The sequence below is a fragment of the Apis cerana genome, linkage group LG2, assembly GCF_029169275.1.
Source record: "Apis cerana isolate GH-2021 linkage group LG2, AcerK_1.0, whole genome shotgun sequence".
Lineage (NCBI taxonomy): Eukaryota > Metazoa > Arthropoda > Insecta > Hymenoptera > Apidae > Apis > Apis cerana.
Window position 1 is genome coordinate 6,353,590 of NC_083853.1, and position 17,085 is coordinate 6,370,674.

A 17,085-nucleotide genomic window follows, 5' to 3' on the forward strand; every position below is an offset into this window, starting at 1 on the left:
CATTAATAAAGATCGGGCCATCTTTGATATCGAGTTACCCTCGCGAAGAAGTGCATCATTTCATAGATATACACTATAACGCTTATTAATAACTCTTTACATACCATTTTAACTTTATCTCTTTACTTAAAATTACAATCAAAAAGCGATTCTTATTTTGTCTCCATTCGTACTGTAAATTACTTTTTATTTATATATTATATTACTATTATATCTTTCGGTCGAATAAAGAAACAAAAAGAAGTATGCGCATCTTTTCATATTCATCGTTACATTCAATTTCTTCTTTGTATTATAATTTCGAGGAAATGGCTCCACACACACACATATATATACTCTTGTATTGGCTCGCGCGCGCGTTGGTCCTCGTGCGTGTATATATGTATACCTTCTCGAAGAGCGGCCACTTGACGATGCATGAGCGGCGCGAACACGTAGCATTCTATTCGCGGCACAATTTTCGAGGATCGATATATCGAGCGGCGTGTCCCGTCGGTCGACGACGATGTCTTCAAATAGCACGGTAGTTAACGTCTCTAAGAGTTACCCTCGAGAAGGGTGGGCGAGAGGAAAGACTGCAGGATCCTTTCCCCTTTCGACTTCGATTCTTTTTGCTTTCTCTTCTCCGTTGTCATCGATGACGTTCCTTCCTGCATCCCATCTTCTTTCGTCGTGCTCCAGTTCGTCTCTTTTCGTTATTTTTTTTCGATCTCGATCGTTACGTGTTTTGAAGAGTTTGAGTAGCTATAAAAGAAAATTATTATGTATTTTTTTTTTTATAAATACTAATTGATTCGAGTTAAATTCGAGAATCATCTGAGACGAAAAGAAAGATTAATAGATATATTTATTATATTATTAATTTTGCAAGCTTCTTTTTCGTATAAGTAATTACTTTAAATTAAATTTACGAAAAAAATAAAATCAAACTAGTCGGCGATTTTTTTCGTTTAATTTAATATCTCAATGAATTATTCTGTATTTTGTACGATTTTTTTTTATTAATTACATATTTTTTCCTTTCTCAATTTAGTCAATCGAGATCTTGTCAGAGAATGAGAGAATTGAGATGATTTTGGCTTCTTTAAGTTGCAACGGCAACTCAAAGAAACGCGGCGTGCATGAAAGCGGCACTTTGATATTCTGTACTCTTCACTACTCGTTACGTGTATCTCCATAGAGGATTCTAACAAATAAACACGCGCAATGAATCGTACTAATGGATCTTTCAAAAACAATTTAGATTAAAATGCGGAATTTTTTAGAAAACAATAGATTCTTATCTGATCATTGAAAGTTAATTATTTAAATTGAAATAAATGATCAACAAAGTAATTTTGAAAAGTTAATTTAAAATTTACGAAAGAATTTCTAGAATTTTTTTATATCAATAATAGATTATTTAAACAAAACGTTATATTCACATAATTTTTTCAAACATATAAATCTGACTCCAATATCCTCTTCCAAAATCTCCAATCGTTAATTTCCTCCCTCTCTCCCCTCTCCAAAAAAGCAAGTCTATCTCTCTATACATCCGATATCCTCCAAAATAACTAACTGGCGTGCGATGTCCGTTCTATCATCCCCCTCGATCGTGCGTCATTCTTCCCCTTTAGCCGTTCATCTTTAGCAATTAGCGCGTTAAATGTGTTCGAATCGCGAAGCATATCCATATCTAAAGCGGAGAATGCCACGGTGGATGCCGCATTGGGGTAAATTCGTGTCGTTGGAACCATCTCTCGTGACGCTTTACGGACCCACCGGGGATTACCACCACCTTTCTTTCTCCACGCCACGTCCTCCCTTTCGTCTCTCTCTCTCTCTCAATCTCTCTCTTCCTCTCCTTCTCACCATTTCGAACAATCCTCTGTCTTCATTCCTGTTACTGAATCACTGTGTGTGGCGAGGAGAGAGAGAGATTCTTTTTTTCCCCTTCCTTTTTCCCCTATTCTTCATCCCTCTGTATCGAGTTAAGAGGAAGAAGCGGCGGGGGTGTAGGCAGGAAAGGTGTGTATCGTTGTACGCCACCGGTGGTGTGGTCCACCACCTCCATCGCCACCACCACCGCTACCAACGAGCAACCACCTCCACCTCTGCCTCTCTACCTCGTGAGCGACGATGAGGATTCTGCAGCTTCGGCAAAGTCGTTTGAAGAAGTCAGTCGACGGTTGCACGTCCCCGCGATTCGGGGAATAACGATCAAGGGGGAAGAGAGAGAGAGGGAGAGAGAGAGGGAGATAGAGGGAGATAGAGAGAGGAGAGAGAGAGGAAAGAGAGAGAGAGAGAAAGAGAGAGAGAGAGAGAAAGGAAAAGAGGCAAGCTCTGAGAGCCCCCGGTCTTCGCGAAGGGTTGTCGAACGAATTTTTTTCCCTTTTTCGTTTTTTCCTTTTTCCCGCAATCTTATTATCGCCGCTCGTTTTCTTAAGTTCGACACGCTCCACGATCGGCTCCTTCGTGTCTTCTCCTTTATCATTTCGACCGTTTGCTCATCTGGTGCGAGAGAAAATGCGCTGAGAAGCGATCGACGAAGAATGTCGATGGACGAGACACATGGGGGCGGCATGGTTTCCGCAATCCTTTCCTCGATCGTGCTTCTTCTCCTGCTTGGACGCACCGTGGACGCTCAGTAAGATTCTTCTCTGACTTGATCCATTCTATTCCTCTTCTCCGTGTCCCCGTACCGACGACACACCGGCCATCTTTACGGTAAAGATGTGACGATTCCTCTTCTCCTCGATTTAACTTCTTTTATATATCGAGATTCATGATTTCGAGGATTTCGTGTCTTGTCTTGAAAGGATTTTTTCTCCTTTCAAATTTAAAGTGATAAAAATTTGATCGCTGGGAAGTAATTATTGAAAAAAACGAAGACATTCTTGCGGATGTAAAATTTCTTGGATTTTTATGTAGAAATTTATATTATTTTCTCGGTGTAATATTAGTAGCATTGAAGAAGTATCGACGAAAAAAAAGTAGAGACAAAATTATAAGTTCCAGGACAATAAATTTCTTCATATTTGAAATAATATATAGCATATATAGCATATACTTTAATTGTATAAATCTTCGCGATGAAAAGGAACGAAGGATAAAGCATGATAAAATCACCAAAAAAAAGTTCAGTGAAATCCACAAAGTGTTGTGTTTAATGTGCGAAAAAATTGTTATTAATTAGTGACTTTTTTTCAGTGACAAAATAATTATTCGATAATAATTATAATAAAAGTTTTATTTGTGATTTGTGTATGATCTAACGTGTCTAAAAAAAGAAAAAAAAATAACTAACGAAGAGTAACAAACGCAGAAAAAGTGTATATACAGTTTTAAGTTTTTGTGAATTTCAGTTGTGTGTTTTTTTCCCCCATTTTGTGCAAGACACGTGAAACCGCGACGAAGAAAATGCGGTATAAGCGAAACGTTTGAACGTGAATTCCAGCAAAATTTAATACAGTGTTAATTATACCAAAACGTGATCATTGTATCGATATAAATTCTATTTAAAATTTGATTTTAATGTTGAAGAGCATAAAAAGTATCCTTGATTATTGTTAATTTGCGTGAAGTTTACGTGTTCGACTAACAAAGTGTTTGAGTTTTTGCTGAAGTTTCCACTCGAAATTTCAGGAGGAGCTTGGAATTCTTCGACCTTCTACCGGAAGATCCCAAGTTGTACGACAAAATGCGACCACCAAAGAAGGATGGACAGGCGACCGTAGTTTATTTCCACGTCACTGTTATGGGTCTCGATTCCATAGACGAGAATTCAATGGTATCGTGCGAATTTTTATCAAATTTTAATTCACAACTTTTTGTTTGTCGCTTTCAAAAGGAACATAATTTTAATCTTGTCATTCAGCTCTTTCAATTTTTTCGTTTCATTTTCCAAGAAGAAAAGAAAGAAAGAAAGAACCGAACTATCATTGATAAAGACATTCATGAGATATTCAGAGAGAAAGTTAATAAAGCATAGATTTTCTTAGAATTGATATTTGTTCGCTTTAAAACGAAAAACTTATTATCAAATTCATCTCATCAATTTGTATAATAGTCTAGGCTTGAAAAAATTCTTTACATTCTTAGAACGAACTTCAAACACTTACTTCATCGTTTGGTAGTTTAAATTTTAATGAATAATTCATGCCAAATTTTGAAGAGTTAATTTTCATATATCCACTCTTTCAGACCTATGCAGCCGACATATTTTTCGCCCAAACTTGGAAGGACAACAGGCTACGATTACCAGAAAATATGACATCCGAATACAGGTACATGAAATCATCGTGATTTAATCTAAAAAATATTTTTTGTTATTTTAAAATTTATCGAATATACTTGAAGATAAGATGTATAAGTATTGAGAATTATTAAAAAAATGATTTTTTCGCAAATAAATACGAAAAGTCGTTTAAATCGTTATTCTAGATTACTTGAAGTCGATTGGCTGAAGAATATGTGGCGGCCGGATTCATTCTTCAAGAATGCGAAATCAGTGACGTTCCAAACGATGACTATACCGAATCATTACTTATGGTTGTACAAAGACAAGACTATTTTATACATGGTCAAGTAAGAAGAAACGATCTATTATTTTTTCATTGAACTTTGTGCTCAATGTTTATTTTAATTCCTATTTTATCTTTCCTTCTCCATATTTTTATATCATTTTTCACACGAAATAACATTTCTTTTTTTCTCTTTTTTTCAGATTAACGTTGAAGTTATCGTGTGCCATGAACTTCTTGATCTACCCTCACGACACTCAAGAGTGTAAATTACAAATGGAAAGTCGTGAGTGAATTTTTACAAATTACTTAACGTTATAATTTTCTTGATCATTAGTAAAATAGATGTTTAGCAAAATGATTCATCCTTCCACAACAGTTATCGAAGATCCTATTTTTTTTAATCAATGGCAGATTATTAGCGTATTAACGCACTTATCATCTTTTCCAATTTTCCATTCAATCGCGATTTCTCCCGCGCATACACATCTCGAAGCAAATCAAAGATCCATCGAGAAAGCTCCATAGATGAAAAAGAAAGAAAGAAACATCCGATATTAACAACAATCGAGTTGAATCACGCATCTAAAAGGAGAATTTACACCCGTGTCACATTTCGAAAGCGATACCCGCATGAATTATCGTTTAGTTTTGCGGGCTGAATGTGCGATTTCACAAGGACAAAACAACTCGGTCAACAGTGTCGCACACGACGGATGAAATGATCTTCCAGTGGGATCCTGACGTGCCACTCGTCGTCGACGAGAACATCGAGCTGCCCCAGCTCCAACTGGTTAAAAATTACACGGCCGATTGCACGCAGGTCTATTCTACTGGTAAGTGTTGTCGTTTTGTGTCGCGAAAATAAAAAAAAGAGGAATCTCGTGCTCATTCTGCTCCTAATTAACCGTTTCAAACCTCGACACGAGATCGAGGAGGAATCGAAATGGTTTAAAGTGAATTTGTTCTCGCGTGAATGGCCACGTTTATTTAATTTACGTTTCACGTTGTCTTCACGTGTGTCCATATTCAATATGGGTATAGAAAGTGAAAGGAATAAATAAGTAAAAGTAAAAAGATATCGAGACCGCTGATGTTTTAAAAATTTTCAACGTTTCTTATTTGTTAATTGAGAAGAATTAATTGAATTAACGTCTGAAAATCGTCTCGTTTAGGTAACTTCACTTGCCTCGAAGTAGTGTTCGTCCTGAAACGTAGGCTCGGCTACTACTTGTTTCACACCTACATTCCAACCTGCTTGATCGTAATCATGTCGGTGAGTAAACTACTGGAACAAAACGTAATTGAAAAAAAAAAGAAGATTTCGTCGAAGCAAGAAACATAATAATATATAAATTTTAAATTATTACCTTTATGAATCTGTGTGCAGTGGGTCTCCTTCTGGATAAAACCGGAAGCGGCGCCAGCCAGAGTGACGCTCGGCGTAACTTCCTTGCTGACCCTCTCGACGCAACACGCCAAGAGTCAAGCGTCTCTTCCACCTGTTTCCTATCTAAAGGCTGTGGACGCTTTCATGTCGGTTTGCACGGTGTTCGTGTTCATGGCGTTGATGGAGTATTGCTTGGTGAACATCGTCCTCGGCGATTCGGACACGCCCCCGAAACCGGCGCCACCACCTCCCCCGCCTTCCTCCAGCGGCCCCGATTCCGCCAAGCTCGATAAAATTTTCGACATCGCCACTAAGGTAACGCCTGGATGAACATCCGTACGGTTCAGACAACTTCTGTGCCTCGGGGAAAGGGAATGAGAATCAAAAGAGATGGGCAAAAAAGGAAAAAAAAAGAATTCCAAAATGTTAAATACTCACATAATTTATTGTTCGAATCAACGTTTCGAATAAGGTTATTGAACTTGGGACTCAAATTTTAATTTTTCTTCGAGCATTGCATCGCGCGTGAGTAATCGTTTCGTTCGTTGATTGAAAAAAAAAAGAGAAGCAGAGGAAAGATAATCGCGGCCATATCTCGATGCGTCGCGTCATCGTCCACGCGTTCATCTCTCCGAGGCACAGAGGGGTTGTCTGCACAGCGGCGGTTCAAGTTGTGATCGTTGTCACGCAGGAAAACGCAATGTTGTTATCCGGCCGATCGCAGAAATCGACCGGTCCACCGCCAGGCCCAACACCCGCACAGAAGGCGCGGATGCGTGCCCTGAACATCGATCGGGTCTCCCGCGTCTTCTTCCCTTTCCTCTTCGCCGTGTTGAACGTAACTTATTGGATAATGTTCGCCGAGTACATTTAAGCCGCCGTGGAAATCGATCGCGGCAAACTCGAACAGACCGGAAACGTCGATGCTGGGAAAGAAGATATCGGACGGAGGAAGTGTTTCTGAAAAAGAGAGAAAGAGAGAGAATGAATCGAAGATATGAAAAAGTTCGATCTGTGTCTTTTCGAAGCTGTTGTACTGTTAACAGGAATGATAAAATGGCCATTGAATTGGAATTTTTTTAAATGTTATAAAGGTAAAGTTGAAATTGGTATGTAAGTTTATCAATTATTGCTTTTTGATCGCTTGTTTTATTTATTAAGTGTGCTGTAATGATATTGATTCAATGGCCAGGATATTGAGGGTAATCGCGAAGAAAGTGATAAGATGACATCTGTTAAAATGTAATTAAGAGCAAGATTGGCAAGGAATGTTATTCGAGTATTTTGAAAATTTGAAAATTTTTATCTCTTTGCAATTGAATTATTTTTATTAGTTTTTCCACTTCTCCAGAGAAGTTTTTTCATTATTGCATCATTATTTTCCATATCATCTAATGAAAAGATAAAAAGATTCATTGATTCGGTTCATTGATAATGATAAAGAGATAATGATAAAGTACTTACTTGAAGAGTATTTCAATTGTATGTAATTGTATGTAATTGAATATAAACTGCGCGGCTAACATTCGTCGACTTGTCGAAAGACAACAAGAAAAGAGTGAATAAGTTGTCGTTTTCTTCTTCGATTACAAGGGAACGAAGCAAAGGAAAGAGAAGAACTAAAAATAATTGTATAAGGAATATGGAATTATTTGAATAAATCGTTTGATTCGTTCAAATAAATTATTTCACGATTGTTTCGAGTTTGTGAAAATTGAAAGAAATATCAAAAGTCTACTAATAACTTTAAAGTCTTCTATTAAATTGTTTTAAATTTATAACTATAATAATATTGTTAAGAGATTAACGTGTTTTGTCGTAAGAGACTAATTCCCATTGATGATAATTGTCGCCGAGATAATTATCGATAAATTGGTAATCGTGTAATTGTTAACGTAAACAAATTGAATTAACTAGTGAATAAACAGTAAGCAGATATTGTAAGAAGATCATTACGTGTAAATTTCTGCTCGATTATTATTGATCCAAGAGTGGATTTACTCGTAATATCATACTCGCAAATTTTAGAGTTAAAAATATTTCGATATCGCGAAAATTTCTTCTCAGAAAGCTTGATATCATCTCGATGTAACGTTTCTGAAATTTTTGCTTTTGATGATCATATTTTGCGAAATGATCATCGTATATGTTATACTACTGCTACGATATTAAAATTATAAAAAGAAAAAAAAAACGATATAAAAAAAAAAACGTAAAAGAAGAAAGAAAAGTGAAATATCTTCCGAGAAATTGGAAGAAAATATACTAACTAAAGTTGTTATAGATTCAAACTTTTAAACTTGTAAATTTTTTTTTAGCCGAATCTTATTAAATTCACGAAAGTGAAAATGAAATGTAGACTATGTGTAACATAGTCAGTTTTTTGAAGAAGAAAGGGGGAAAAAAGCAACGGAGCATTAAAAAAGCTCAGGAAAATATAGAAAACGGAATGGACGAAGTGTAAAATAAAATAACTTTTAATTAAAATCTTCGGATCAACGTGTGTAGATATTAAAAGATAATTTGGATTAAATTGGGCTGTGTTAATAATGAAGCGAAATGAAAATTATTTTTTAGATGTAATGCTATCACTATAAGTTTATCAGAATAATTAAAATTTATTCTGACTAACGATTGTCGAATTGTTACAATTAAAAAATGATTCTACGTGTAAAGAAAAGATTATCTATTATTTGAAAATAATCATTTCGATGATCTTGGATTTTACATAGCTCTAATTCGAAAGCTTTAATATTATGCGTTGAATGGAACGCACTTGTACAGTAAATAGATATAGCTGAACACTTGTTTCGTTTTAGAAAACGTAGTACAAAACTATGTATTTGCGAATCCGGCCGGACTGTCATGGCGTATACGATTAAACGCGCCGTATTTATTTTATTCATTTGTTTTTTTCACACGAGGGATGCCCAAAAACTTTTTAACTTTTACAAAATTTTATGATTCGTTCGTTCGAATGATACTTATCTGTACTATAAATCATAAGTTAATTATTGCCCTTATTAGTTATGCCCTTATTTGTTGTATATATTATTAAAGATAAATTAATTTATATAGATTAAGTGTAATATGATTTTTTTAAAGGTTAATTAATTGTATATTAGTAATTTGAAATTAAACTTTTCTTTTATTACATATATAATTTAAAAATAGCATGTATCTATAAATTACAAGTAACTGCCATTTATGCATATTATATTTTAATGCAAACGATTTATTTAATGCAAACAATAAAATATACATATGTAACAACAATACACGAAAAGGTGTAAATAAAAGTGTAAAAATATAGTGTAATGAATTAAGAGCAGAACGTATAAAATAGCAAAAAAAGTTGAAAAAAATATGAGTAATTGTTTTAATTAAAATAATTTTTTTTCTTTGAATGACGAATATATGTATGAATCGTCGACATTATTTCTGTAAAATAATTCTTTACGGGGGTGGTATCAAACTTATGATCGATAGTATACATAAGAATATCGTTTAGATCAGTTTATATAAATTTTCGAAATATTTCAAATGTATTCATTTATTTAACTTTCAATAAATGTAGAAAAATGTAAATATAAAAACAAAAATATAAAAATTATTATCAAACGAGTTTAATTTATCTTATAATTAATACTAGTTAACATGTAATGTCGAACTAGTCGAAAGAAAGAAAGAATAAAGTTATCGAATTCTATAAATCGAATGCAATTTAACAATATAAGCGAATGTAATTTTAATTAGTCGTTGTTCAAATTATACATCAATTTTCTTTTGCGTCGATGTATGTATACGTATATATATAATTATGTATCATAATACAAATACTAAATAGGATTTTTGAATAATTTAAGAACTGAAAACGATATTATTTTATTTCCTTTTGATATCTGTGCAAAAAAAAAACAGAAAAGTTTTTAATGATGATATTAATTTTGTTTCGAATAATTCAGAATGATTAAAGGAAATAGGATGTTACAGATAATATATTATGTTATGTTTAATTAATAAAATTTTTTTTTAATATCGTATTTATTTTTTACAATCATATATTAACGGCTTATTACGTTTTTCAATGAAAAATAAAGAACATTGTTACAATTGCTTTGTATTTTAATTAATAAAATAAATAAAATTTTAGCCAAAAATAAAGCGTTCTTTATTAAAAATAAAGATATTCCATCAATAGGTTAGACAAAGAGAAGAAATAAATAGAAAAGGACAGAGATAGGATAAAAATATTGAAATCAGCGCCATCTTCAGAGTGCCGCAAATGAAACTCACGAATAAAGGACAGAAGATAAAAGAAAAAGGATAGAGATAGAATAAGAATTGATCTATGGCGCCATCTCTTAGGTATAACACGTAGCTCTCTCATTTATAGAGTAAGGAATATTCAAGAGATGTCGCCACATTTAATTTCTATTCTTTATCTTATTTTGTAAAATTTTAACCAAAACTAAAGCAATTTCTATTAAAAATAAAGATATTTAATTTGTTAATTAAGATATTAATCTTGTTTCGAATAATTATTAAAAGAGAATACATCAGATAATATATTATGTTGTATTTATAATTTATAATTTTTTTTTAAATATCGCATTTATTTTTATTACTACTAACTTATTATGTTTTTTAATGGAAAATAAAGAACATTATTACAATTACTTCCGTATTTTAATAAAATGAATAAAATTTTAGTCAAAATTAAAGTGTTTTCTATTAAAAATGGAGATATTCAATCAATAGGTTAGACAAAGAGAGGATATAGATAAAGAAGGACAGAGATAGGATAAAAATATTGAAATCAGCGCCATCTTCAGAGTGCCGCAAATGAAACTCACGAACAAAGGACAGAAAATAGAAAAAAAGGATAGAGATAGAATAAGAATTGATCTATGGCGTCATCTCTTAGGCATAAAAGGTAGCTCTGTTATTTGTAGGTAAGATAGAATATCCAGATGTCGGTATATTCTTACTCTACTTTATCTTTCTTTGTGGAAGTTGTCTTTGGCACACAGAGATGGCGCCACCATGTCGATTTTTACTCTATTTCTATCCTTTTCTAATTATCTTCTATCCTTACTTCGTGAGTTTCATTTGCGGCACTCTGAAGATGGCGCTGATTTCAATATTTTTATCCTATTTCTATCCTTCTCTAGCTATTTCCTTTCTTTGTCTAACCTATTGATTGAATATATTTTTAATAAAGAACACTTTATTTTTAGCTAAAATTTTTAAAATTAGGAAAGCAATTGTAACAATATTCTTTATTTTTGATTAAGTAATAAATAATAAACTGTAGTATATGATTATTCAAAATAAATGCAATATTAAAAAGAAATTTATTAATTAAATACAATATAATATATTATCCGATATATTCTCTTTTAATAATTCTGAATTATTCGAAACAAAATTAATATCTTAATTAAAAAATTTAATATCTTTATTTTTAATAGAGATTACTTTAGTTTTAGCTATTTTACAAAGTAAGATAAAGTAGAATAAAAATTAAATGTTACGACAGCTCTTGAATGTTCCTTACCCTACAAATGACATAGTTACTTTTTTTACTAAGAGATGGCGCCACCATGTCGATTTTTACTCTATTTCTATCCTTTTCTAATTATCTTCTATCCTTACTTCGTGAGTTTCATTTGCGGCACTCTGAAGATGGCGCTGATTTCAATATTTTTATCCTATTTCTATCCTTCTCTAGCTATTTCCTTTCTTTGTCTAACCTATTGATTGAATATATTTTTAATAAAGAACACTTTATTTTTGGCTAAAATTTTTAAAATTAGGAAAGCAATTGTAACAATATTCTTTATTTTTGATTAAGTAATAAATAATAAACTGTAGTATATGATTATTCAAAATAAATGCAATATTAAAAAGAAATTTATTAATTAAATACAATATAATATATTATCCGATATATTCTCTTTTAATAATTCTGAATTATTCGAAACAAAATTAATATCTTAATTAAAAAATTTAATATCTTTATTTTTAATAGAGATTGCTTTAGTTTTAGCTATTTTACAAAGTAAGATAAAGTAGAATAAAAATTAAATGTTACGACAGCTCTTGAATGTTCCTTACCCTACAAATGACATAGTTACTTTTTTTACTAAGAGATGGCGCCACCATGTCGATTTTTACTCTATTTCTATCCTTTTCTAATTATCTTCTATCCTTACTTCGTGAGTTTCATTTGCGGCACTCTGAAGATGGCGCTGATTTCAATATTTTTATCCTATTTCTATCCTTCTCTAGCTATTTCCTTTCTTTGTCTAACCTATTGATTGAATATATTTTTAATAAAGAACACTTTATTTTTGGCTAAAATTTTTAAAATTAGGAAAGCAATTGTAACAATATTCTTTATTTTTGATTAAGTAATAAATAATAAACTGTAGTATATGATTATTCAAAATAAATGCAATATTAAAAAGAAATTTATTAATTAAATACAATATAATATATTATCTGATATATTCTCTTTTAATAATTCTGAATTATTCGAAACAAAATTAATATCTTAATTAAAAAATTTAATATCTTTATTTTTAATAGAGATTACTTTAGTTTTAGCTATTTTACAAAGTAAGATAAAGTAGAATAAAAATTAAATGTTACGACAGCTCTTGAATGTTCCTTACCCTACAAATGACATAGTTACCTTTTTTACTAAGAGATGGCGCTAGTTTGTCAATTTTTATACTATCTCTATCCTTGTTCTACTATCTTCTATCCTTTCTTCGTGAGTTTCATTTGCGGCACTCTGAAGATGGCGCTGATTTCAATATTTTTATCCTATCTCTATCCTTTTCTTTCTATTTTCTCTCTCTGTTTAACTGTATCCTATTACTGTTCTTCTTTTTTATTTTCTTATTTTTTTATTAATTTTTAATTTTTCTTATTCTTTAATTTTATTAATTTTTCTTATTCTTTTTATTATGTTTCATTTGCGGTATCATTTCTAGATGCCATTGATTTCGGAAACTTTTTAATCGCTATCTAACTTATCTAACTTATCTAAAATCTTCTTTTTTAAAAATTTATAGAATCAAAGAAAAGATATTAATTAATTAACTCTTTCTTTTGCATTTATTATTTATTATAATAAGAGTTTTTTTTGCAATATTAAATGTTTTAATTTTTTTTAATTTTAAAGATTTTAGGATATCTTGCATAACTTTATATTGTAATGTGTCATTTATTCTATAATATTAAAAAAAAACTTCGAATAAAAATTGAATAATTTTAAAGAAATTACAATTTGACATTATTAATTTTTTCGTAGATAGATACATAGAGAACTTACGAAAACTAACTTTATTTTTCTAAATTCGATATTTCAGTATATAGTATACAAAGTATGCTAAAATATATTATATTTATATTAAATATAATGTTTATCCTGTATCTCATCTGTGGACTTACCGGAAATGTGAAAGCATGATAATTGATAAAATATTTTTATTAGAAATATTAAATTTTTCATCTTGATAAAGATTCCATGCTAAAAATGTCATTTTTGTCAAAACTCTCACGAAATATAAAAGAGAAATTTATATACTATTACTTAAATCAATTTTTTTTTCTCTATCTAAAAAAACTATCGGTAACTTTGAACCTTTTTTGTAAGTTTTTCCCTTTATAAGATGAACTCAGAAGAGTTTATCACAAGAAAAACACAAAGGTTCTCAAGCATATTTTATTTCGATCGTTACATGTGTAACACGGCATCTTTATAAAAATAGTATTTGTAGTTTATTATCACAGAGTCTGGTTTCAATCTACACGTGCACTCCTGTCGAAAATCTTGACACCATGTCCCGTCTATCTGCATACGAACTTCCTGAACCGGCATTCGAACTGGATCTAACAGAGATCCTCAATTGAACAACCCTTTTTTTTAAAATTTTTGTAAGAATAAACATGATAGTAATTTTAAATTAAAAATTTTTGTAATCGAAACAATCGATCTTAATATTTTAAAAGCCATAACTTCGAATAATTCAAAAAGCACAAGTTTAAAATTGCATTATTTTTGCTGAAAATACATTTCACAGAATGTTAAATTTAAAACAATGACGATAATAATAATCGATTATACTTGAGAGATGCATAATGAGAGTTAAAGACTTGTATTTCTATGGGGAAATCTTTTTTTTTTTTAAATTTATTATTTCGAAGCATCTCGTGTTCAAGTCACCCTTTTGGCTTTTAGAATCGAGTTCAGACGCTGTAGTATTTCGTGAATAGACAGCACTGTTGAATTGAAATGGTGTATGGGCTCGTGGGACTATGCATAATGAGTTCATTCAGAACGCGGACCAGTGGTTGTCCAACGTTGCTATTAGAAACACAAGTGTTAAAAATTTCATAAACAAGATCATTTAAGTTATCGATCATTATAAAAACTATAGAAATGAAAATCTAAAAAATTTATTTCAAAGAAATAATATTAAAAGGATCAAATAATTTTAATATTAAATTGATCTCTTTCAATGGAAAAAAAATCGTTTTTTTTTTACAAATCTTGTTTTACAAAATTTGATCAAGATCAAAATACATACGAGTATTTTTAAATTCTAAAAATTCTTTGGAAACGAAATGCGTGCATGTATATATTTATAAGCCTTTGAATCGTAGATAGAAAAATATCTCATCCTAATAGTGATTAATCAAAGAATTTTTCTCGATGCAAACACAATTCATTCCTCTTATCAATGCTTGTACTGCTTTGTGAAATTTATAACCACTGATCACTTTTATTGAACGATGATTACGGCTATCTGCACTCGCGTATTAGTAACCATTATGCGTGGTCAGATTCTTAGACTTTCCGGTCGGGATGTACAATCATTTGCCATAAAGAAATCGTTAATTATCTCGGGTGCAGCGAAACAACTTTCTTCTATGAAGCCATTGTACACACCAGCTTCGTCATTTTAGCTCTTGATTATCTTATCCCGATTCGATTGTATACGTATATATTTATCGAATGTGAGAAAAATTTCGCCGATTCTTAATGAATACATTGATATTTTATAAACAAAATATTTTATACAAATATAAATGTATATAATTTAATAACAATGAAACGAATCATATTATTTTAATACGAAAATAAAAAATAAATTTGTCACATTATGTGATCTTTTATTTAGAATACGTAAAAATTCTATAATAACCAATTTTTAAAGCGGGATAAAATAAAATTAAATTTAAAATATTTTTTTTTTAACTAGCATTAAATTTAAGTTTCAATTTTCAAACTTGAAAGCACCACTGTTAATTAACTGAAAAAAAAAAGGAAAAAAAATTAATCATGAATACGAGTAAGACGAGGCCTGGTTTTGGATGTCCTATCGCAGATAACTTATCGGTAATAAATATAGACGGCGGAATTCCGGCGTTCCTGCACTAAAATTATCTGTAATTCTAAATATTTGTAATATTATCAAAAATCTGATAATCAATTTTTCAAATATAAATGAAAAATCGATAGAATATTTGTAGTAATTTAAATATACTCGATACGATGTTTCATCATATTATATCATTTCCAATATTATATCATTGGAAATGATATAATATTCAATTCGCAAAAAAAAAAAAGATTTTTAAAAATTAATTAAAAATAATGAATAAAATGTTTAAAACAGAATTCGTATTTTCGAAAATATTTGTAAAATCTAATAGTTTATTCTACACAATCCTTGTTCCATGTTGCACTTGTGTAAATTGAAAATTATTTTTCGAAAGTAGATAACCAGATGAATATTTTTTCCTTTCAAACATGAAATATTACGAAAGATAGCGAAAGATTTTAAAAGATCTATTGTATGTACAGTATGATTACACGAGTCCAAAGTATAAATTTTTGGCCTCCCTTCTCCTGAGAAACGTATACAAACAGAAAAAATATCCTTCTTCTCACGATGCATTCCTCTTCGAGACAGGTTACTCGAATCCCTAATCGGGGTTGCTTATGCAAAACACGGGGCACGAGGAATTTTCGTGCCATTTTATACAGAAAAGTTTGGATTTTGACGAAGGAATGAGACGACTATTGCATTAAAATGCATAAGTGTTGAAGAAAAGGGATGAAAAGAATAATTAGTGGATGGAGTGAAAATATTTTTTTTCAACTTAGAAAAACCTTTCGTAGAAATAATTTACAATCGTTGATAGCAATCACCAGTCGATTATTTTAGATGATATTGTCATAAACGAATACTTTTTATTTATAAATTATACATTTTATCTTATGATTTAAAAATAAATTTCTTGAATATTACAATTAATTAATACCATTGATTAACGAATCTAAGGAATACTATTGCCTTTTAATACCGTGTCAAAATTTCCTCCAAACCATTAAAAGAATAAAGAAAAATCGAAAAAATTTAATCCTATATAATTATAAATTTAAAAAATAATTTTTCCATAAATAACTAATAACGAGAATGAAACAAGAATATACATTTTATACTTAATAAAAAATTAATTTTTTTTCATTTTATTTCTAATAGATAAGAGAAACCAATATTTCTAATTCGAATTAACATCGATATAAAGAAATATGAAATACGAATAACAACAAGAGGATATATTTCTTTAATTTCTTGCCAACTAACAATTCTCCCTGATCGACGCGGGGAACGAGAATTTTCCAAGATTACCTTTAATCTTAGGGTGGGGAGCCAGGTGAGGTATCGAGGGGATGAAAAGAGGCAAGGAGGGGCAAAGTTTTGTTTGTTGGACCGTTCCTTTCCGATTGTTAAGCTCTTTGGTCTTTGTGCCGAGTCCACAGGCAGCTGGCCTACGCGATGCCAAGTCGTCCGTATGGCTATCTTTTAACATCAACGGGGGGTTAACTTGCATTGAAATACATCATGAGAAAGTCGACGCATAATTACGTTTTAGTACCGTTGACACAGGGGCCCATGCTGGGGATCAAAATGGTCGAGCAAATAACGATATAGAAATTCTGCATTGTCTTGTTATTGATAAGAATTACACCACTATTTACCATTGTGAATTATTTTATCGTCTATATGAGAAATTATCGTCTTTAAAATAATTTATTCTTAACTCTTTACACGCGAATTAAAAAATATATGTGTATTTTTCCTTTTTATTGGAACCGAATAATAA

The 17,085-nt window shown here is 31.1% G+C and overlaps 1 protein-coding gene across 2 annotated transcripts; it reads left to right on the top strand.

The window, feature by feature from the left end:
• Nucleotides 1-2,017: 2,017 nt before the first annotated feature.
• LOC107996886 (glycine receptor subunit alpha-2) lies at nt 2,018-9,516 on the top strand. 2 transcript variants are annotated; one of them, XM_017055201.3, is made up of 9 exons: nt 2,018-2,629; nt 3,628-3,772; nt 4,186-4,268; nt 4,426-4,569; nt 4,709-4,791; nt 5,207-5,341; nt 5,681-5,781; nt 5,896-6,210; nt 6,587-9,516. In XM_017055201.3, exons 1-9 carry the CDS (start codon nt 2,535-2,537, stop codon nt 6,767-6,769), a joined length of 1,284 nt encoding a protein of 427 aa, XP_016910690.1. In that variant the 5' UTR covers nt 2,018-2,534; the 3' UTR covers nt 6,770-9,516. The 2 variants fall into 2 exon arrangements, with proteins under 2 accessions (XP_016910690.1, XP_016910691.1); XM_017055202.3 differs by having other exon boundaries at nt 2,061-2,629; nt 6,620-9,516.
• Nucleotides 9,517-17,085: the final 7,569 nt, after the last annotated feature.